Genomic DNA, 23,912 nt, shown 5'->3' with positions numbered 1-23,912 from the left:
GTTCTTTAGTTCCAGTCCAGCACATAGGGGTGATTCCCCTGCTTAGACACACCTGAATCTGTTTTAATCTCTGTAATCTTTTGTTGATTGTGAATATGCTTTACAGAGGAAAAACATCTATGTAAAAATGAGAACAGACAAGCTATTTATTTATGCAGTAATTACTCAAACAACACACATTTGCTTTGGGATTTTATTAACAGTTTGTACTTCCAGAGCAAGGCTACTTGGATCTTGTACACTACAATGTATCCCATTACATACAGTTCCAAAAACAGAACTGCCAAACTCTAGAGGGAGAAGCAAGGGAGAATCTTGTTTCTTCTGATGTTTAATGTTCTGTTGAGTTGTTTTTTTTCATAAGCTTTGGTTTGCTCAAAGGACAAGCTGCTTTATGATAACAGGCAGCAGGAATCTAGCATCTGACCTAACTCTGCTCAGACTTTCATCGATGACCTCACCAATACCCATAGGGTCTGTAACTTGAGTTAAAAAAGCATAAAAGATATGCCATAATGGTCCATATTCATTTTACCTTCACTCATTAGTGCCCTCAAGTATCAGATCAACCCAAAATAAAATCAGTAACAAAGAGTTCTAACTGACACAAACAAAACAATCCCAGACCAGTAACACAATATTGTCTATATCTTGTTACAGCCATCTTAAATCATCATATACTGAATATGGCTTATTATAAATAATGTAAAAGCACATACACTGTTTTTTAACAGACTGTGTCACCAGTCAGAAGAGGATAAAAACAGAAAAGGGAAGTTAATAAACAACAGAATAACAACCTATACAGTGTGAATTTTAATTCTAAGGAGTAACAAGACTCAATATGTGCTTGTTCTTGTTCTTATTCCTATGTAACCCCTCAATCCTACACATCTGCCACCAAAACATCATCACTCTGCAGCAGAATGCTAACCACACAGACTGGCATCATGCTGGGTGAGGGGGAGAGTCATTTAACACCCCCAGCAAGAACCAGTCCAATTTAGCTGTGGAACACTGTTGGCTGTGGCATCGCTTAGGATCGGACCAGCAATCTCCCAACGATATTGCTAACTACTGATTTGGAAGAACAATGAAAACACATTAAAAAACAGAAAAACATGTAATGCCAGAGTTATACGCAAGTGGGAATTTTTTTGTTAAGTCATACAAAGCTAAAGACTTCAGAAAACCACAGAATCACACAAAGAAAAAAATTCTTTGACAAACAAGTAGTCATTTAAAAATATTTCTATATCTATAAACAATAGATTTTCACATATTTCTGGAAATAAGAAAGATCCCTCTTCTGAAAACCGTTTTCAGATAACATAATTACGAAGCATGGAGCCAATAAGCTCTAAGCAAGTTCCAGATTCTCTGCGAGAGTCTCTGTGTCCGTCTCTTCTGTCTAATCACTTACACACCCTCTCTCTCTCTCTGTGTTGTGATCTCACTGTATCTCATACTGCTCCAGCATTCCAGTGGGAGCAGTAACACATAGAAAAACAACATTCTTAAAGAGACAGAGTCCAAATGAGGCCTAAGTCCTTCAAGGTTACTTCTGCTTTCTCAGGGCTTGAACTTCATCCTGCAAACAGTGACAAAAACAGTTCTTAAATTTGAGCTCAATACTTTTATTACAGTGCTCCCTGCCATAGCATGACTAAAATCTCTTTAAAAAAAAAAGAACCAGCATGCCAAAACCCATGGGACAGAAACAGTACTGTGTCCCATTACCATTGCCACATCCCATTTAAAGCTAAAAAAAACCCTGCAGTTAATTGTTAGACATGCAATCTGGGCCTTCTTCAATAAATATGGATGTGACTTCCATTGTCTGTTCACACGGACAATTAAAGCCAGTCCTGATTATTACCACCTATTGCACTGTCCACTGTGGGTGGTAATTTCATCTAATAAATATTCCATAATTTGTGGCATGTGAGTGTATGGATTCTATGAATACTAAGTGAATGCTGTTTTTAAAACAGAAAGAATTTTCACATGACATACCTGTAATTTCATTCGTTTGCTCCTCTCCTCACCTAGCTCGTCTTTAAGCTCTTTCATGTCGGTACTGTTTGGGAATATTGTTATATATTATTATGGGCAAAATTAGTAGTGAGGTATTTGACAGAGTGTTCTTCTGTATCTGGCAGTGATACTCACCTGTGTTGGGTTTTAAGCAGTTCCAGTGCCATGCGTAGCTCCTTAAGTTCAGCCAATACCTGATCCAGTGTGGGTTTCTCAGCTGGAGACTTGACCTCAGTTGGTTTGGGTTGAGCAGGATGAAGTATTGAAGATGATGGTAAATGATTTTCTGTGACCTGTAAGTACACCATTTTATTTACATACACTGTCCCGAGATACACTAATATTAGAATAAACAACAGTAACATTAATATAGTTAGTAGATATTTTACTCCTCTATGTTAATGTTCAAAGCTTATGGGAGATTAACAATATACAAATATTGTTAAATATTATATTAACCATTATGTAATGCCTGTTTTGGCAAATATGTGCTAAATTATGCAAAATCAGGTAAGCTGGTAATGGAAAATATCCATATACTGGCTAGAGGTGTCTGAGAAATCTGAGGCCAAATTTTGTTTTCCAAATGATCTTACATGATTTTAATATAATTAATTAAAATAATTAATTAATATTTATTTCAAAATTCTTGTTACATTTATTGAGTTTTACTGTATGTTTGGATAAGCTGTAATATGATAATTTGATAAGCCTTATTCAGATTGAATAGTATTTACCCTCATGTAAAAAGGGGCTATTCAACATTAACATCAGATGATAATAAATGTCATATTATAATGTGTACCATGTTCTCTTTAACATATTTTACTCATGAACAATAGTTGTTTTTGTATTTAATCAGTAAATGTTAAATTGTTAAATAAACATTTGGTTTTCAAACCTTGGAGGACACATCTTGCTTTTTAAGGGCTCCATCTATTTGTGTTGATGCCTCGTTCTGGTTGGTGTCACTAGAAGCCTTTAGAGAATTAACAGAAAAATAAATGGGGCGGATCAGCACCTTTATAACTGTGGAAACATCTGTTGTGAAAAGTAGTATACAAATCTATTTTAAATAAACTGCCACAGATCATGGCAAAATATTCATTGTTAAATTACACCATGTGGTGCAACTCATAACATCTGCCCTTATGTTTCTCCATTCATATGGTGAGTGTTTTCCTTTGTCAGCTCTCTGTATAATAGCAAAGAACTAATCAAACACTTTCCGTACATGTAGGCCTGTAGGTGGTCTCCTCTGGGGGGGTTTGGCCCTGTGGGCAGTAGGGTGGACGAGTTTTTCTGAAGACACGTTTACTACATCCAACTGGTCAGAGTCCTTGTGTTCATTCTCTGTGGATTTAGATGAGGCAGGAGGCAAATCCTCATTCTTCCTGAAAAAAAATATATATATATCTCTGTGATAAACTGAGAAATCAGATGCAGCCCACATGCAGGAGGATGATGATGATGATGAACCTATAAACAGACGTGTGCTTTAGGTGTACACAAACAGGTTAAACAAAGCACACCTGCACTTTCTTTAAAGTCAGCATATACTGTAAAAGATTTAACATCTCGTAAAACTATGCTACTTCATTTTATTTTATTATTTTTTATCTCAATTATTTGTTAAATCGTTGTTTACCACATATGAAAATATAATGCCATTACATGACTGTCATGGTTGTGGTGTAAGTTTACCAGAGTTTAAAGTGTACACAGTTTTAACAGCATATCTGAGTTGCATATCAATAGTGTGATTCCGTTCAGTTAAATGTTCTATATGCAGACATACAGAAGAGGAACAGGCAGATGCAGCGTGTTTAGTTCTGCAGTGACTCACTTAGCTTTAATATAGCTCAGTTAAACTTATATAAAGGTTGATCATTTCATATCCTCCTCTTAGACTGCTCTGACATAAAACATTAACAAACTGGTAAATTAAGAGGTTAAGATCATCTAGGTTTTCCTGTTGAGGCTTTTTTAACATTAATGTGAAATTCACCATCAGCATTTACTAACTGGTGTTCAGTTCCATTTTTAGAAACGGAGGTTTTCATACTGTACAGAACAGAAATGTGGAAATACATTTTTGCTCAAACTTCTGTGTGCAAAACCAGACACAGTCATAGAGGAACTTAATTTTAAATTAATTATGTATACTCTGCCCATATAATATCCCTACTTACCAAAAACAAATAACCACAAAATAGAGTTTTACTTGCTATGTTTTTATTTTTTTATTTTATAAAGTAGGAATTAGGGCTGCACATTATAATTTCTTCATCACCATCACAATCTGCTCATGGGCAATATTCCGATCAAAACATGTACAATGTCACATAAGGCACAAGTTAATTAAATATTACAACTTCTTTTCTACTTTATGCAAAATAAAAGCATCACTCTGTTTTCATTTGACATATGTAGAAAAAGTAGATTATATCTGCCCAATATGATATATTTTACTCCATACTTGGATACACAGAGTGCATCATTAATATTGTGACTTGTTGGATCACTGACCTTGGTTGATCCTGTTTTTTTTTCCCCACATTACAACATATCGAATGTTCAATGAGTAAATGCACGTACACAACTTACACTTTCTCTCTGGCTCATTTTGATTATGAAGGTGTTGCACGCATGCTACATGGTGTTACATGAATTTCACGCCTGATGCTAAAGAAACACCTGTCTATACCTGCGATTTCCAGCCGCAAAACTACACTACCCAGATTGCACCAGTCTGTGACTCTTACAATCATGTGACACCCTCAGGAAGTCGTTGGCCTGAGTACTAACACCAGGTGAGCCGGGTATAAAAGGATGCTCAGTACTCAGTCTCATTGCTGAGTATTGTTTTGGTTCATCCTGCATTACAACACGTTTCCTTGCTACTGTTTTGATCTCCATGTATTACCCTTTTTCTGTTTACCTCGACTCTGGATGTTGCCTGCCCTGTTTTGCTGCCTTTACCGTGTACTGATGTCTGGACTGTTTTTTCGACCCTGTTATGTGTTTTACTGTATGCTCCAGTTTACCGGTTTTGACCCTGCTTTGTCTGACTTGAACTCTGCCTGATTATGAGATGAACACCAACATCTACAATCATTTGTGAAAGTTTAGTTGTAAAGATGACCTACTTTGACACAAGCTTCAGTGGTTTCTCCTTTAATGTAGGAGGAGGTGGTGTTCTGAACAGACCAGTCAGCTTGACTTTATGTGAATCGCTTCTGAAATCTGGCTTTTCATCTGCAAAGAGAAACAATTTGAGTGTTGATTTTCCAAGAGAAAAGCAAATATCAAAACTTAGCTTTTATTAAGTTGACAAATCTAAAACAAGCATTCTGATTGATTCAACACTTATTTGTATAGTATAATGTAGTGATTGACACGCTGTTTGAAGAGGGTGACAAAAAATTCAAATTCACCTACTGCAAGATAAGGGGACTGTCAGCATGCACTTTAAGAATCACAAATAACAGTACTTACAACAGTAATACTTATTGTTAAATGGTTAAATAATATCTGGACTAAATAATTATTGTTTATTATTAAATAAAATATAACCCAGTGTGAAGGCACTTAAAGAGCATCGCATCACATTTTATCCACTCAAAAGGCTTCCTGTAGGGAACTTCCCCATGTTCTCACACGTATAGAGACACCCTTCATGTCTCTATTAAAGAAGAACCTAACCAGGCTCTTTTCCATGCGTTTAAACTATATTTTAAAAAGTGATAATAATAAATAAGTAAAAAAAACATGCATAGATGGACCCTCATATAGACACAAGATTTATTGCAAGAAGGGGCAAGCTAGCAGCTACTGAATCACTTGCAGTGAATAGGGTACTTTGTCTTTTTTTGCCACTATAGAGGGCTTAGCAATTGTAGCAACTGCAAACTTTAGCAATGTTTTTGCAACCATAGGGGCACTGGCCGCTCTGGCTGCCCCTGTTGAGTTTGCCATTGGTATAATGGCTTAAAGCCTAGAACCATAAACCAGTTTGTGCACAAAACACAGCCCTGCAGAGATGATTACTCCCACCTTCAAGCAGTTGTTGTTATATAACCATTAATAATTTTCCTTCATTGTCTTTTATGCTGTAGTGTTCTCACCTTTGACCTCTGCTTTTCCAGTTGCTTCACTGCTGCTCTTGTCCATTCCAGAAGTCTGCTTTACTGTCAAACAGAGAAAAGTGATATTTTACTGCACAATAAGGCTTGTTTTACAGCATTCCCATAAAGACCCGAGGTCAACACTGGAGGCCCTCTAAAAGCATGGGAAATTCAGAGTTTGCCTGACAGAGGAAGAACCATGCTGTGTCCTGTGGCTACTTAAACCCCCCCATGAGTCTTTTTAAAAAAAAATAACTTGGGAAATGAGAACTCTGAGAAACTTCTTAAACGGATTTCATGATAGCATGTGAAGTAAAGCTCACATTAAACTGTGTTTAATATTGTACTCAGACACTAGTTAATTTTAATATATGAAGTGTGACATTTTCTCAGAGAATACAAAACTGCAAAGAAATAAAACTTGTGTAAGTTACATGGAAATGTTATTGTTAAAATGACAGTGAAACAATACCATCTTTTTGTTTTTATACCCATTGTTTCCCACTCTGCTGTAGATGCTACTATCCATTAAAATGATGGTCCAAAAAAGGTTGTAGACTCTCAAATGCAATCTTTCTTAACTTCTTATATCCCATTTAAAACTAAGCCAGTGACCTCCACTGTATTAATCATGGTTCCCTCAGTATTTTACTGCTTCTGGATGTACAGTAAGTGTTGCATCTGGCACAGTTATCACCCATTTCTCAGCATCATTCTCATTTAGTTTCTGCCTAAATCACTGCTACTTAAGGAGTCCCTCAGAGGTCAGTCCTTCTTTTATCATCGTTGGTTACCCCTCTGTAAGATTATTCACAGTCATGATCTTTATTATTGTTCTCATGTCATCATTATATACTAATCTATAAAATATTTACAGAAATGCTCCACAATCTAGTAAAGGTTTGAAATTGCACTCATTACTACTGATTGTGGTAAATTAAAAGTGCCATTTTGCACAGTGATTAACTACACTAATCAAGCATAACAATATGACCACATATAATTTTAGACTAGTCCTGTATCTGTTTGTTTTTGCATACCCCTTTAAATATGTATATATTTCAATTCTGTTTTAAGTCTGAATAACTATAATAATCAAAAGTCCATATTTTTTTAATAGGATGTAAGAGCCTTGCTATGCTATTATATTAGAATTGTATCAGTGGCACAAAATGACAATAAATTCATTTATTTATTTAAATAATTTCTGAAACAATATATGGCCCAAAAAAAGGAAATATATATACAAATATATACAGTCTAACTACATGCAGTCTACATACTAAATAAATAAACTGACAGGCCTGAGTTACATTGCATATACCATTGCAGGAAATCGCACCATTAAACTTGCCAAATTCAAGTACTACTGAATACACGACAATAAAAACAAAAACATGCTTTAAACGAAAATTGAAGAATAAGATTAAGTAATTAAAAGTAAGAAAACCAAGCACATCGTCTACATACCCTCTCAAGAAAACACAAAGTTTTTTTCTCCAAGTATCTGCAGTGTAAAACTCACTACATAGCAGAAGATGCTTGCAAAAGAGGTCAGAAAAATATTCAAGTGCCCTTGCCTTCCTCTGCAGACTGCACACGTGGCATGAGCAGGGCCTACAGTTTCCTGTGGAACTCACACACTCACACTCACACACTGCATTCGAGTCCTGCAGATTTTAGTCACTCACTACTAAATATATCAACAAAGAATCCTGTTTACCCACAAGAAGACATTCGGGTGGAGTAGATAATCCACCTAAATCACCTAGAACTAGATCATCTTACAGTCATTCTAAAGCTCCTCTCTTACATTTACTGTACATTCTTCACACGTGAGAGCTTTCTCAAGTCAAAGCTGCAGGTGTTCTCAGCATTTTTCTAAGCTTATCGAAGTTAAAAAGCCACTTCCTGCTCCAGCTATGACAGCTGACGATCAGCATTTCACATCCTTTTTTTTTTTTTCTTCAAAATCAGCTCAGTGAATGCAGCCTGTGGTGAAGATGTGTTATAATACACTGCATACTGTGCTCTTTTTTATAACTTGGTGTAACTGAAAGGATTTGTGTTAACCTCATTATAGCTGTGCATAACCTCAGTGTGCACAAAGTGGCCTCTACATAAAGCAAGACATACAGACATATGTGAGATCCACATCTCAGATTACAGAGTATAGATATATTTATGCTCTGTAATGAGGACTCAAATATTAAGGCACATGTATGTGGATAAAAACGCATACAGCAAATCAAGCACATGATTGTGCAATAGCTTTTTTTTTAAGTTACAATAACAAAATGATGTGCCTGATTGCTAAAGAAAACGATGGATTATAAAAAAAGGAATCTCTATTAAACCTAATTCACATGTTTTTCTGTGGCTGACCTACATGAAAAAAAATAATAAAAATAGATAACTCTGTTAAATAATCTGATTTGGCAAAACTGAGCTGAGCATCCACACATGTAATGTCCAAATGTATTTCTGGACAACCTTTCTTATGTCTGAATGCTGACACAAACTGTTTATTTATCTAGTCCCTGTATAGAAGTATTGCTAATAGAATAGGACTTTCTGAAGCAATTAAACATAAACCTACTGGCACCATGTCTAAAACCAGTTGTGAGCTAGAGGGATATTAAGTCCCCAACATTGAGCTGTCAAGCAGTGGAACTGTGTTCTCTAAACTGAAGGTATCTGTGTTCCATCTCGTACTTTTGGGACGAGGTGTGGAGTTGAGAATGAGGTGGGATGGTGATTATCGAAAACTCTTGGCCAAAAAAAGAAGGATAAGCTAATTTATAAGCCTTGATTCCTGAACAGGTGTATCATACTTTGCGATCCAAAAATACACACCACAAGTAAATGTGCACAGCTAAAATAACTGTTAAATTATTGTTAATATCTACCATCCCAACCTGGAAACCAGGTAGAATTCATGCTTAACATTACCTCCACCTAGAAAGTTTGCTTAAATTAGAGTTATGTAAAAAAGCTGTTAAAATTATGAAAATGATGTGCTGTATTATTTGGTGTATTTTAACAGTTACTCAAACACTCCATGAATTACTCAATGCCTCCATGAAATCAAGTCCAACATTGTGCCATAAGTAATAAAATAAACTGCTTCCAGATACAGGCCAAAACTTGAACCATCCTCCATCCCTCCAGCATGCCTCAACAAAAAAATCTACCAATCATCTGCTTTCCTACTACCTTTTGAAGCTGAAGAAGTTGAAAAAGTGTAGAAGTGTGGAGATTCTCTTACCTGACTGCTTCAGTGTGCCATGTCTCTGTGGCAGCTGGCTTTTGTCCCCAAGCTAACAGGAAAAATAAGAAAAAATGGTTTAGACACAGTGTTTAGTTAAACAACATGCTATTTCCATGGGAACATCATGTTACTGACTTTAGCTTTCCTTTACTCAGAGGCTAACGGAAACCTCTGACTAATTCCTGCTTAAAATAACCACAGTAAAGCTCATTTACACCACAGTAAAGTGATAAAAACCAGCACTTACTGCCTCTCAAAATACGCTCTATAAGTGACCTGGGCGTTTCTGCACTAAAAACTGTTTTGGAAAAATTCTACAGCAGTGTAACTCTCATTCCCATGCACTAAAGCCAGTGTGAGAACATTTCCCAACCCCACTCACTTGAGTGTCCATTGGGATCACCATGACGAAATTATCAGGGAAGAAGCCCCTCCGCCCATTCAGCTCGCCTTCCCACCATCCGTCGTCTTCTGAGGCCTTTAAAATAAAGGAAGAGAGAGTCAAGCCAAGCCCTGTTTTCAGCCCTCAAACAAACCCTCACTTCAAGAACTAGGATCTTCAAATGATGACGGAAGTCATAAAGGATACATTAAGCCCTTAAATCCTTAAGGGCTTTAGTTCTTCAGACATAATTACATAACCTACAAAGCAGTTTCATTGTTTACCAACTTAGTAATAGCACTTCTTGAAAAATGAAAAATAGAAAATGGTATTTACAGTTTTCATTTTTCTTCAAACATATTGGACTTGTTCGAAGCCCTTTAGTACAATTAAATGCAAATTGATAAATTTATCATAAAGTCTCATTTAAGGGGACAGCTTGAAGTTGTGTGGTGTTTTCTTGTGAATGGGTTGGCCATCGTGCTCATGGCAAGGCAACATTAATTTTCAGATTTTGAGCAGGGCCTGATAGTGGGTGCCAGTTGGGTTGGCGATCCATTTCTAAAGATGTGTGGGCATTTACAATACATTTAAAGTATTGTAGGTGTGTACTGGGAATATGTCAAAGAAGGCATTACCACCCACAGTGGACAGAGCAGTGAGTGGTAATAATGTTGACTGGTCGTATCTGGCTAGACTTGTCCTGGCACAAAACACACATTCAATACTGGAAGCTCTACAGACACGTTCCACAGATCAGAGCAGCATTCTTTAGCTTCCAATGGACATAGCAAAATACATTACTTGCTATCTTATGACTTTTGGTATGTCAGTGTAGAACAAACACTTTTTATTACTTGTTAACCACACTGGACTGTACCCCACAGTGCAAATTTAAGAAAGCACTGGGCCTCAAACATGTCTTTGCTGATTGACATGACATGAATAACATTTTTTGTGGTACATTTTTATAAAATGTGACAGTTAAATGCTTAATAAGTTTGACTGCATTGTTTAATTTATTATTATTATTATTTTTTTATATTAATTATTTTATTATTAATGATTATTAATCCTTAGGATGCCTTAAGACCATGGGATAATAAACCTAGGGCAGTGGTTCACAGCCTTCATCCTTTTAGTGATTTCCTGGTTTACCTTTAGTTCTTTCAACTCAGGAAAAGTGTATTTTTAGCAGATTAGGTGGAACAGGTGTGTTAAGAGCAAGGACACTAAATTGTGCAAGGCAGGTGGAAATCAAACTATGAATTTCAGTAGGTTTAAGTTAAATTCATAACATATTTGTTAATATGGCTAAGTGTTACAAATATTTATCCACAAGAAAACGATTTTGAGGTTTTGGAATAATAAAAGAAGTGATGGATTCAAAAAGGGGGTTCTTAAAAGCTGGGCAACAGATCAAACGTGGGCTGTAAAGCACCCTCTAGTGGCGTGTGGACTTATACTCAGGAGAAGCAGTAGTCAGCAGTGAACAAGTACCAACAATTTGTGTATTAAAACTTCAGTAATAAGGAATCAAATAAAAAGATTCAAATGTATTTTTTAAAGCTAAATAATACCCACACAGTGTATAGAATGTCAACGTTAATAGCTTGAAAACTGTATAAGGAATGAAAGCAAAGAAACTGCAAGATGTCACTGATAACTAAAATTCAATTTATGAATTTACTGTTAATGTTAAAGCTGTTGATGAGCTTTGATGTGGAAAAGACTGAGATTCAATGCAAAACATAATAGTAGAGTATCTTCTGGGAGACATTCTCTTAATTAAACAGGTCATCTAGTCAACTCTAATGGCTCCTCTTTGTAATGTCCTACAAGTGAACAACTTATGTGCATTAGGTAAATATTCTTCAGTATCTGACCTTGCTGATGATGGTGACTATGTCTCCCTTCTTTAGGTTCAGCTCATCCTCAGCAACGGCAGTGTAATCAAACATGACCTGGCAGCATTCTTTCACTATCAGACAACAGCAAAGGGAAAGTTTAGAATGACCAGCATGGTGACAGTACACTACAGGAATGCTTACTGTAAATGTGTGACGTTAATGATTAGCAGCTTTAAAGGAAGTAAAGAACTGGTGTTTTTGGTACCCTTCATGATTCATTCTTTCGATCTATATTATATCAGCTGACAGACTGAGATAATTGACTGAACTTTAAGCTCTTACGACTGTGGCTGGTATAAAGACATGTTTACTAGAGGTATGTCACTCTTCAGGGTGCCACCCTTATGGTATGCAGCACGTGTAGGTATAATCAGGACTGACGACTTCTTGTATACTTGGTTAACACCCAACTAATTATTATTAAATAGGCCTGTGGCCAAAATAGACCTGCTCTGACATTATAACAAAGAGCTACCTTCCATGCTTCTACAGTAAAGTCATCAGAACAGGCTAAACAGGCCCAAAACAATGGTTGTCATTTGGCTTTTTGTCACATACTCACCATTTGTTTTTTTGCGAATACTAGCTCTCTGCTGTGGTGCCTGTGTAGAAAAAAAAACAAATCTATTTTTTATATATATATTCATTAGATTTGTAAAAAATATATCAATGTATCAAAAAATCCCAATATTTTGTTTTGCAATACTGCTTTCGATAGATAGCAGCGATGTACTCTCTTGTTTATGGTCAGATTTTATGAATATAATAGTATTTTTTTTACTACAACGTTTTTTTTATTTCTGCTGGAGAAACTACATAGGAAAAAACAGGTGTGTTGGGAGCAAGGACACTAAAATGTGCAGGGCAGGGAGTCCCTCATGAACAGGGGTGGGAACCACTGTCCTAGAATTTAAGAGTTTAAGAAATCAAACTGTGATTTTCATTGGGTTCAAGTTAAATTCATAACATCTTTTTTATATCGCTGTAACATATAACATTGATGATGTTTATCCACAAGAAAATGGTTTTGGAATAGTAAAAGAAGAGATGGATTCAAAACGGGTTTTTTTAAAGCTGGGCAACATTTTATTTTATTTTTTTCTATTAAACAAATGTGACATATCGCCTCACAGTATCAAATCTATTATGATATATTGAATCACAGCCTGTGTATTGTGCTACATATTGTATCACCAAGTTCTTGCCAATACACAGCCCTATTTATTATTATTATAAGATCCAAAAAGCACCAAGCTGTGTAGTGAACTGATCTGCTCTGTCCTACCTCTTTAGTGAAGAGAGAATCAGAAAGTTTAGGTCTGCTCTTGCTCTCATGCTGAAGACCATCTGTAGAACATGAAGGCAAATCAGAGAGACATTCTGTATTACCATTTTATGATAGGTCATTGATTATTAATAAAAAAACACCAAAAACAACAACCATCACAACTGAAAAGAAGGTACACAATATCAAGCACTATGGACGAACCTTTTGGAAAAATTTCTTTAACAAAGTTGGATGGAAAAGCTCCTATTTTGTTATTTTTCTTTCCCATCCACCATCCATCTTCAATCTGTGAAAAAAGAAAGAAAATCATTGTGTCAAGAAAGCCATTACAAAACATACAAACAGACAGAGAGACTGAGATTCAGAGTTAACACACATAAGAGGGTAGTGTACATTTAAATGCCAGGCCTCAGGTATAAATATTGCACAACTGTACAAACAAAACACTCAGACTATGCGATATCTAGGCTAGGGATGGACAATGTGACAATATCTTATTTAATTGTATCAACATATTGTGCATTTTATCCAGGCTCTGTAAGCACTAAAATGCACTTTTTATTATGAATAGTGCAATTAGTCCTGTTTAACTGGATGAAGTGCAGCACATTTTAAATATAGTCACTGTTACACACAGAATTGTGATTTTCTAACATTTCTATTGGTTCACTCAATTTTGATACAATGCAAAAAAAAAAAAACACAAAAAAAGTCCAGATTCACATTATGGCAAAACATGATAACAAATCAAAAAGGAAGTTATAGTGACAATATACACAGTAGGAGTCTAAATTTTGGACACATCTTCTCATTCAATGGTTTTAGTTTTAAATTTTCTTCCTACATTGTAAATAAATACTGAATTCATCCAGACTATGAAGCATACAGGTGATCTTATCTGGGGTTCTGTAAACGTGCAGTTTCTGAAGCTGGTAACTCTGATGAACTTATCCTGTGTAACAGAGAAAACTCTTGTCCTTCCTTTAATGGGTCGGTCCTGATGGTTGTTTAACACTTTTTTGCTTACTAAATATTTCCATATGTTATCTTCATAGTTTGGATGACTTTAGTATAAATCTACAATGCAGTCCTTCATGAACACAATGTGTCCAAACTTTTGACTAGTACTGTAACACTGTGCCGACGATTTCAATCATTTTTAAGAATCTGACACTGATGCATTGCTTGCATGTCAAAATATAACCATAATTATCTTCTATCATAAAAATGTCTCCAAAAATAAATTATTTTTTCTATATCTCGCAGCCCTAATCCATATATGCTTTTTGGTGGATGTTGCTTTTTTAATTCATGCACTGCTAAATGCAGTAATCTGCTAAACTAAGTCATATGATGGCTAACACACATTATAAGGAATGTCTCTGGAAGAAACATGTTGCTCACTACCTCTCTGAGGATCTCTACAGTCTCTCCAACAGCCAGCTCCAGCTCATCCTCGTTCTGTGGCATGTAGGTATATGTGACTTCACATTTTCTACAAAGATCTTTCAACGGCATCTTCGCTGCAGTGAAAAACAAGCAGAAAAGACAAATCTAAGCCTCTGCCTAAACTGAAGAGTTATGCAAAAAAAGAGAAAAAAGTCACATGAGTTTTAATATGTATTTATAGTAGCGTTTCTACGCTTATAATTAGCACTCTGCCCTTGAGATAGGAAGTGGTTTGAGTGGATGAAGAAGTCTTTCATTACTTGGTTCTTGTTTATCATGCTGGCCAAGGCACACATTTTTTCAGCAACTGAAGACTGGAAGGCTTTCTAAAATTTTAATTTCTTAGTTTGTTTACTGCTTACTTTTAAAGACTAATGATGGAAATAATGTACATACATGTTCGCATGCTTCGTGGCTCCCTTTTGCTGTCTCCTATCAAGTGCACAGGCACTTCCTATATACACAGAAAAACAGAAGTTAGCAAGAAGGAACTCATGAAGAACCTGACCATACTCACAAATATCAGACAAACAAAAATACAAGAAGAAAATTCCACCCAGGCCTGTTACAACAGCCAGTTTTTATTTTAAGCAATAATTTGTCCCAGAAATAATTGTGATAAATAATATTATCAAGACCAAGACATTCATACCACTGATAAAATGATAATAACAGTAAGGATTGAATCTTTCAAAGAGTAATAGATTTTGCAATATTAGATTTATACTTTGGAACTGGAATATAAAGTGCTTAAATATCCTATAGCAAATGTTTTAAACATACTTCAGTTTCTGAATCAGTTTCTCTGATTTTGCTATTTATAGGTATAAGTTTGAGTAAAATGAAACGTGTTGTTTTATTATATAAACTAAGGACAACATTTCTCCCAAATTCCAAATAAAAGCATTGTAATTTAGAGAATTTATTTGCAGAAAATGAGAAATAGATGGAGGGCTTTTCTACCTTAAATAATGCAAAGAAAACAAGTTCATATTCATAAAGTTTTAAGAGTTCAGAAATTAATGTTTGGTAGAATAACCCTGTTTTTTAATCACATTTTTGGTCTTTGCATCTTGCATCTTATGTTTTCCTTCACCAGTCTTACACACTGCTTTTTGCTAACTTTATGCCACTCCTGGTACAAAAAGAGTAATAGATTTTGCAATATTAGAACATTTATACTTTGGAACTGGAATATAAAGTGCTTAAATATCCTATAGCAAATGTTTTAAACATAACATACCAACTCATTCACAATAACAGGCTCTTTTTGCCTTTTTAGAAAACCCAATGGACAATATTAAGGTCACCACGAGTTATGGAGGACATAGCCTTATATTGTACAATCAGTTAATAACATAATTATTATGCTAGGCCTAATTTTACCTTAACAAAGTTAGATGGGAAAATGCCTCTCTTCCCCCGGAGTTCTCCCTCTAGCCAGCCATCTTCACTGGCTGCCTTCACGTTCTTCACCACATCTCCAGCTTGCACCGATAACTCGTCCCCCAGCGTCCCCTCAAAGTCTATCAGCACCAGCACCTCTGAGAAAAATACATGAAGAGAGAAGTGAGAAACAGAGCACCAGTGATTAGTAAAGGAGTGTTAGTAAAGAAATTGCATGAGGTTCTGATCAAGCACACTGAGACGAGTCTTTAGGATTTGTTAGTTTTGTAGTAAGTCTATGAGGAAAAACTGATTTTAAAAAACCTACAACGTAAAATGTCCTAAACGGAGCTGTCACATGTAATACAGCATCAATGCTAAGTCACTATAATGGCATAAACTAATGTCAACAAAAGGCTTACTTGGCAAAGCTCCTTAGCAATAAGGGTTCTACATAAAGCAGTGAATAAGCTTAGTTAAAAAATAATTGTGCAACCTTTCTATATGTTATATTTTTTTAAATGTGCATTAAAGAATGATATATAGACAGTGAGTGTAACACTAATATAGTGACACATGTACTGTGTGTAAGCAGGACTGGACAGTATTTTATTGTCATTGTATGTCACAAATTTTCAATATTTTAACATATAATAATTACAACATTTGTTACTGATTGACATTACATATTGCCATATTCATTTTTCAGATGTTTGTAGGTACAGGTATATGTTTTCTATGGCTTGTGTTTTGCTCATATCCATGTATAAATTTTGTTGTAAATTATTTCTTCAAACATTAAGGAATATATTGTACTATGAATGTTGCCTATTTAATCCAGCCTTAGCTAAATAGATTGTAGAATATTCTATAGTCTATTTAACCAAACAAACATTAATTTAAGCATTCAAATGATTTTGAACATGTCTTATGGAGTTTTATCTAAAAGCACTGCCTTAAATAAAAAACCTATATAGAGTTATTTAATTATGCCAAATGATGCTTGTTGGCATAAGCCATTATACTGTATTATTACAACTTCTCATTTAAGGTGTACACAGAGTTATGAAATCTTATATGTATGCTGGCTATTTTTAAGTGTTAATACTATGTTTAATTACAAAACAAGTGATATAAGATTCATCATTATATCTACTGTTAATTAATATATCAGTTATACAGTGGTCTCGGTATTTAGCAATTTATCTGGGCTAATAAATACATTGGCATGTTATTACACATTTTGCCACCCCACATTAAAAGAGTAGATGTGTGTTATCTCAGATGAGTGAGGCAATTTATCTTTAGTGTTCAGCAGAGATCTAAGAAGGTAATGTGTTTCAACAGGATGGAAGGTATGTGGTATGTGGCGTATGACTCCAGGTGGAGTTTAACTCTAAAATCTAAAAGCCTGTGCTGTTGTGCTGTAGTCTTCACTGAAAACATAGCTAGTGTAGAAGATGTGTGTTTACAAAACATAAGCAAATCAGCCCAACAGCAAAAACATAAGTGTGAAAATTGTTGCTGACACATCTTAACCCTACTCAGACTGTAAAACAGAAAGAAAACTAGCTACTCAGCCCTGGAGTGAAGGAACTTATGAAGTAAGCAATTTCCTTTACCAAAATAGAACGTCTGTGTATTCTAGCTACACAGTATTGGATTGAATGTACTTAACCAATCTGAAACTTTAATCTGAATATGCCTAGCATTTTATTATTTGTACATTTACTGCACAGGGATTAAGCCCAGTTGTAGACAAAATTTTCATTTGAACAGAAAATCTTTTTTTTAAATGTTGTGTAGTCCAAGACTATGTTTTAGGCTGCCCCCAAAAGTACTAAACACAGCTCTGGACAATATTAAGAGACCACTTCAGTTTCTCTGATTTTGCTATTTATAGATATATGTTTGAGTAAAATTAACATTGTTGTTTTATTCTATAAACTATAGACAACATTTCTTCCAAATTCCAAATAAAAACAATGTCATTTATAGAATTTATTTGCAGAAAATATGAAATGGATGCAGGGCTTTTATACCTTAAATAATGCAAAGAAAACAAGTTTATATTCATAAAGTTTTAAGAGTTCAGAAATTGGTAGAATAACCCTGTTTTTTAATCACATTTTTGGTCTTTAAAAAATTTAAAACTTAAAGAACAGTAAGATTTTCAAACAGAAACCAGACAAACCAGTGAAAACAGACACCAACAAACATTCCAGTTTAACGTGAGAAACAAACACTTACCCATTGCTACCGAAGCTGTGCTGAGTCCTCCTCTCTATCAAAGGCAGAAGTCTCTGTGGGGCTGACAGAAAGACTCCTAGTGCTAAAAGCTCAGCCTTAATTGAAGCTGTTGCTCAAGAAAGAGAAGCAGAAAGGGCGGCCTGGGCCCTCCTTCCTTTGGTCAAATATTAACAAGAAAGTCTTCCCTGCTAGTCATGACAGGCTACAGGCGTTCTGAGGTGAGCGCATATGTATACCTGCATGAGACACACACACACACACACACACACACACAGAGAAACAGAAACAGGTAAAACAGGTTTCAGCCGGAATGGGTCTCCAGAAAAAGGACATAAAATGAGAGTAACAAGAAGTAAAAAGAAATTGAAAAAGGGTGAAGGAAGCCTCAAACGATTATTCAATCCCTGTTTTGTTTTTTTGACACACTGCCACATAAGGAGAATGTGTGTGTCTATCTTGTTCATTCAAACCAGCCTCTAAATTTACTGACTACATGCTGCCAAATCCAGATAATATTTATGCTGGAATGAATCCGAAAAAAATAAAAATAAATTATTTAATACATTTGAAAGTGTCATTTAGGAACACATTATGGTCACAATTAGGTATTTTATACTTTTGTACTTTTAAACGTAGATGTTGTAAAAAGGTTGCTTGTTCTCCCTGCAACATAATTTCAGATGTTTTATTCAAAAAGTCAGTATTACACTACAAGCTCATCTTAGATATAAACAAAATTTACTTTTAAACAATTTAGTTTTAAACATAACATAGAACATAACATTCTTATAAGTCTATATACTAGACTGCATTTTAGGCAGCAAAATAGCTAATAAGTCCATAAAGCTAGTTAAAAATTCTCTTTTCAGTCAATATTTTTTTAAAATGTTGAATTAGGATTGTTTCTGGTTGGTTCTACTTAGTGTAACATTTATTAGTTAATTTTCTGTCCGTTTGAGGCTAAATGCAAAAATAAAAAAATGCATGTAAATACTCCAATTTTAGTTTTTTCGCCTCTGCCCCTCACAATCGTAATTTCAGGAAAAAATGAATCTTTTCTTTATTTTCAGATTTTTCAATTTTTGCATTTTGCAAGTTGGATTATACCATTAGATTTGTGTTAAAAGATACAAAAATGTACAAATCTGAAAATCAAGAAAGGTTAAACTTTTTATTTGTTTGCCAAAGGCTGAAATAAAAAACTTTGGATGAAAACTTGTTTCTTCTTCATTTTGAATTAAGCTCGATACTGTGAGAAAATTAAACTCCTTAACATTACACTGACCCTCGACTGTTTGATAAACTCATATGAGTCATTATCTGGAGTAGGGGTGTGCCATATCGTATCGTACGCGATAATATCTGCAAAAAAATTTAATATCGTGTACGATATTATACCCTGAAATATCGTGCCATATAACCCACCCCTAATTATCACATCAGGGTACTACTTTTTTGCTGTTTTTAGCAAAAGAAAATTTCACGCTGTTTTTATTTCCCATTATATACCTACTAGAGACAGATTTGTCCAGTATAATTTATTTTGCTTAAATCCTGTATATATGGAGTGCATTATTAGTATCATGACATTCTGGATCATTGACTTCTGTTACAAATTAATATTACTGATTAATTTCTTGTATTTTTTAAAATCTCAGTTAAGAGTGTGCCATATCATACCGTATGCAATAAGAAAATGTAATATTCATTTTGTTGCAGTAGTGTATTCTTGAAATAATTCAGTATTGCTATTGCGAAAATACCATGAAATATCGTGATATTATTTTAGGGCCATATCGCCCACCCCTAATCTGGAGTACATATGAATGGGAGTTTTTGTAACGCTAACCATACTTTGCACAAAAATAAAGTCCCGCCCTTCAACAAAAAGAGCCAATCAGTGATTGTCACGCAAGCGAAGGAGGGTCAATGTGGGGAAGTCCCCCTTGCTGTGGAGATCTGTACAGGTGCAGTAGTTAACTAAGTGAGATTACAAATAAGTCTTCAAAGATATTAAAAGTTTCACCACATTAAAAACAAGTAGAGTTTATGTGTTTGAAAATGCTTCTTTATTGTCAAAGTAAAACATTTTAAAGAATACATCCCTAAATTCAAATGAGTGTGATACAAATAACAGCACATTGCAAACCTTAACGATCACATAAACCATCTGTTAGGTAAGAATTTCATAAAAAATATACTAAGGTTTACTGAGACATACAAGTCTCAGTTTTACAAGCCTGCAACCAAAAACAAGACATAAAAGGACAAACTCCATTTCAAATGTAATTTATTTAAAGTACTTTAAAATCAATGTAATCTGGAAACACAGTAAAATGACAATGAAAGAAATCCACATATTTATTTTCAAAAATAAAAGATAATGTGTATCATCTACTGCCAGGCCTACATTACATCCACTGTGCTTTAAGATCAAGTTCAAGGTAATTTTCTTAGGCCAAACCTGTCCAGAGCGGACCGTACACTGTCCACTCTTTAGTGGGTCTGGTTATGCAATGTTCTGGTATTTGTTTGAAGTCTGACTGGTCTGCCAGTTTCAGCAATTCCTTATTAGGGCGTTAACACATCCTTGTCCCTGATAAAGTTCTTTATGAATCCAGCTTCAAAATGTAAATAGCAGAAAGGCATTGTAGCTGTTGGCTGGGTGGGTCTACAATAGACTGAGCAGATCAGTTTCCTTTAACCTAGTGTCGTTCAGAGGGACATGAACCTGTAGAAGTTTGGTCCCACGTGAGACTTTCTCATTCATTCAAGAACCTCGGCCATCTTCACATCTTTAGAACAATTATTAGAAACTACAAACGAGGACTAGGTGCAAATCTTAGCAAATCATTAATAAAATGGCTATTACAAGTGTATATGCAATCACCACAGTGCAAATATTTATTGAACAAGCGAATTGAACGGTAGATAAATGAAGTAGATGTAAATGCTCTGCACTGACACAAAAACAGGATTTCATTGTTGTCCAATGAAAACATTCTTAAAAATTTGGATTTTACAGTAGAAAGAAAATATGTTGTTGACTTTAAATGGAATCAATGTAAAATAGCCCCCCCTTTCTATGGGTCTATAGACCCATTTCTATGGGTCTATAACTTCTGAATTATATATATACAGTGTACAGAGCAGCTACAGGCTTCAAATTATGCTGAAAATTAGCAATGAACATAAATGGAAATACATGTTTTCCACTGGACAACATCGATATTCCTTCTATTAAAATCATCTAAATGTAAGTCTTCTGTGGATGTCAAAGCATTATGCATGACAGCAGTGAAATCAGTATGAAAATACACAACAAATGATGTCATATTTTTCAGAAACAGACGTTCATTTTCTGTTTATTGCAATGGCTATTGCCAGGCTTCTGTTTCACATGAAATCATATCCTTGCACATTTTATCAATTATGAGACATCTGCTCAGCCTTCCTTAGTCAACATCAACATTAAAAAGACAAAAAACATCCCCAACTTTGCTTTTAAGAGTAAATAAGTGCAAAAAAATCACCAAATAGTCAGACAGGTGCATATGATGATAAGGAAAAATGCTAGAAAAAAACACATTGTATTAAGCCCAGTAAAAAGAATATTTGGGCTTTTAGTCTTCTGCCAAGTAGAGAATGTCACACCATCTCATCCTTGATCAGTATGTATAGATGTATTTCACACTTTGTAATAACAAGTGACATTGGTGTTAAATGGTGTGACAAATTCCCTGGTCCTGTCCACCAGTGTGGGGTAGGGTGGGACACCACCCAGTATAGGAGAGTGGGGGAAATCTGGCGGTAAATCCATAATGACTCATGCATGGTTCTGCTCTTTATGGTTCTGCTGTGTGTGGTTGCTTGACTGTTCCCCCTCCTCACCACTAGCCTGGAACTTGGCATAGCTCCAATTAGAGCCAGGGTTGTTTGTGGTGATCGAACTGGTGGGCCTTCGCAGGATAAAGCGCCCCTTTACACGAGGCACACTGGTCTGGATGTGCCCTTGAGGCTCTGCCCACTTCCTCTCAGCTTCACTATCCTTTTTGCTTTGCTGCAACAAATGGGGGACAGACAACACATGTTCAGTTTTAATTACTCTATACTTTTTTTAACCCATCCTAAGCATCCATATTTTGTACTTTAGAGAACCAACGACAACCTAAACCTGTACACTGTACACTCTATGGGGAAATATATTGATGCAGATCTCTTTAGCACTGAACTCAGGTGATTCATTTAACTCCCCTGCCACAGGCAATGTGAAAGGATGGGTCGAGCTCAATGCATTTGAGGAAAATGCTACAGTCAATTCGCTAAATTTCTTCCCTCCTACATATTTTACGATCAAATGTGGGTTGTAAAACTGAAAAGTGGAAGAGTTTAGTAGTGTTCAGTAACTCAGCCAGTAACTAGACTAGATAGACAACTAGAAAAACACAGGGTAGTTTTCTCCTTTCGCCTTAACTTTGGGGATTTCTCAGATGAGAAGTCCCCAGACTTATGTCCAAGCTTCTCCCTTTTAGACAAACTTTAAAAATAAGAAAAAAATTGTGGTTCTTTAAAGAAAAATGTTCCAATATAGATTGTTACCTGTAAATTGGTAAAAGAAAAGTTTCTTTAAACCTTTAAAAGGTTCATTACACTGACATCTCTATTACAAACATGGCTTCAATCAAAGAAAAGATTAAATATTTCTCTTTAAAAGAAATTAATCCGAAAGTTGGGTCAGTACAGCTTTAAAAATATTACCAAAAAACAGAATTACTCACAAAGAGATATCATAACCTACCAAGTAGTATTTCTTGTTTTTAGGCATGTCCTCTGGATCCCAGTCCTCATCCTTGGACTGCACTGACACATATGCATTGCTATTGCCATTAATATTGTTTGCCAGATAATTCATTCTGTTCCATCCTCTACCTCGTATTCTAAACTGCTGCTGCAAAAAGCATAAAATGTCAATTGGCAACAATGGCATAAACAATTAAACACTTGAAAAAACATTTTGAAAAAAACATTAAAAAAAAAAAAAAACACGTACAAATCCTCCACGTGCCGGCCCTCTTTCCATGGACCCAGTGCAATCTCTGAGCTGCAGCTGGGCCTGACTGAAGCCCTCCTCCATAGACTCGACTTCTTCATCTTGAGAAAGGGAGGATGAAGAGGAGGAGGACGAGTGTGACCGCTCTCGTTTTTTCTTGCTTTTTCTAAAGAATGAACCAGTATCATGAGTAAAACTCATTTAGAACCTTGGTGATTTCATAGTTTTGAGTCTTAGCTGTGATTTTTTAAAAATGTCTTATAAAACATAAAATAAGCTAGAGAACTTACTTGGATTTTTTGTGGTGTTTGCAGGATTTCTCAGTGGATCTTTCCGCACCTAGTTCATGACATTCCCCTGATTCTCCTGCACCTTCCTGTTTTCCATTTATTTCTCCACTTAAGTACTTTTTACGGCGCTCAATATCTAATCGAAGGTCCATTGTGTCACCTTTCAGCTGTTTACCATCTACCTGTGTTGGGGAAACAGAGAGATGTTGTGGCCAGACTAAAGATTAGTGCTGTGCTCCATTGTCCTGTTGCCAATGCATACGGGATGGGACCTAGACACATCACTGTACAATTGATTTATTCATGCAAGTGGATCGCCGATCCAATCTGGCACTAATAGAGAGATTTCATTAAACAGTGAGCTTCGATAGTAAGCCTATAAACGAAAAAGCCTCAAGACCCCACAGGCCATACAGGCATCATCTTCCATTCACTTTGCCTTCCACAGCTTAAACAGTATTGAGAGAAAGTT

The 23,912-nt window shown here is 35.5% G+C and overlaps 2 protein-coding genes across 7 annotated transcripts in view; both read right to left on the bottom strand.

Annotated features, from left to right (window-relative positions):
- Nucleotides 1-347: 347 nt before the first annotated feature.
- sh3d21 (SH3 domain containing 21) lies at nt 348-18,336 on the bottom strand. 2 transcript variants are annotated; one of them, XR_007439506.1, is made up of 18 exons: nt 18,101-18,336; nt 15,851-16,008; nt 14,861-14,918; nt 14,423-14,538; nt 13,217-13,301; nt 13,013-13,074; nt 12,290-12,329; nt 11,704-11,798; nt 9,818-9,913; nt 9,433-9,484; nt 6,165-6,227; nt 5,187-5,295; nt 3,272-3,431; nt 2,939-3,016; nt 2,173-2,330; nt 2,017-2,080; nt 1,483-1,591; nt 348-1,141 (listed from the first exon to the last, which is right to left on the bottom strand). XR_007439506.1 is itself a non-coding variant. In XM_007249628.4 (17 exons), exons 1-17 carry the CDS (start codon nt 18,102-18,104, stop codon nt 1,559-1,561), a joined length of 1,431 nt encoding a protein of 476 aa, XP_007249690.3. In that variant the 5' UTR covers nt 18,105-18,336; the 3' UTR covers nt 348-1,558. The 2 variants fall into 2 exon arrangements, 1 of the variants encoding a protein (XP_007249690.3); XM_007249628.4 differs by having other exon boundaries at nt 348-1,591.
- A 2,109-nt stretch (nt 18,337-20,445) lies between these two features.
- Nucleotides 20,446-23,912, bottom strand: part of thrap3a (thyroid hormone receptor associated protein 3a) — a 73,604-nt gene continuing 70,137 nt past the window's right edge. For 4 of the 5 annotated variants that reach the window (XM_022673745.2, XM_015605879.3, XM_015605880.3 and 1 more), the window contains 4 exons: nt 23,441-23,622; nt 23,151-23,316; nt 22,899-23,048; nt 20,446-22,160 (listed from right to left, as the gene is read on the bottom strand). In XM_022673745.2, coding sequence (XP_022529466.2) covers nt 21,927-22,160; nt 22,899-23,048; nt 23,151-23,316; nt 23,441-23,622 — 732 coding nt within the window. In that variant the 3' untranslated portion in view covers nt 20,446-21,926. The remainder of the gene's footprint in view (nt 22,161-22,898; nt 23,049-23,150; nt 23,317-23,440; nt 23,623-23,912) is intronic. The other variant, XM_022673746.2, reaches the window with a different exon arrangement.

The sequence above is a fragment of the Astyanax mexicanus genome, chromosome 6, assembly GCF_023375975.1.
Source record: "Astyanax mexicanus isolate ESR-SI-001 chromosome 6, AstMex3_surface, whole genome shotgun sequence".
In the NCBI taxonomy this organism is placed as follows: Eukaryota; Metazoa; Chordata; class Actinopteri; order Characiformes; family Acestrorhamphidae; genus Astyanax; species Astyanax mexicanus.
This window is presented reverse-complemented; position numbering and strand designations above follow the sequence as displayed.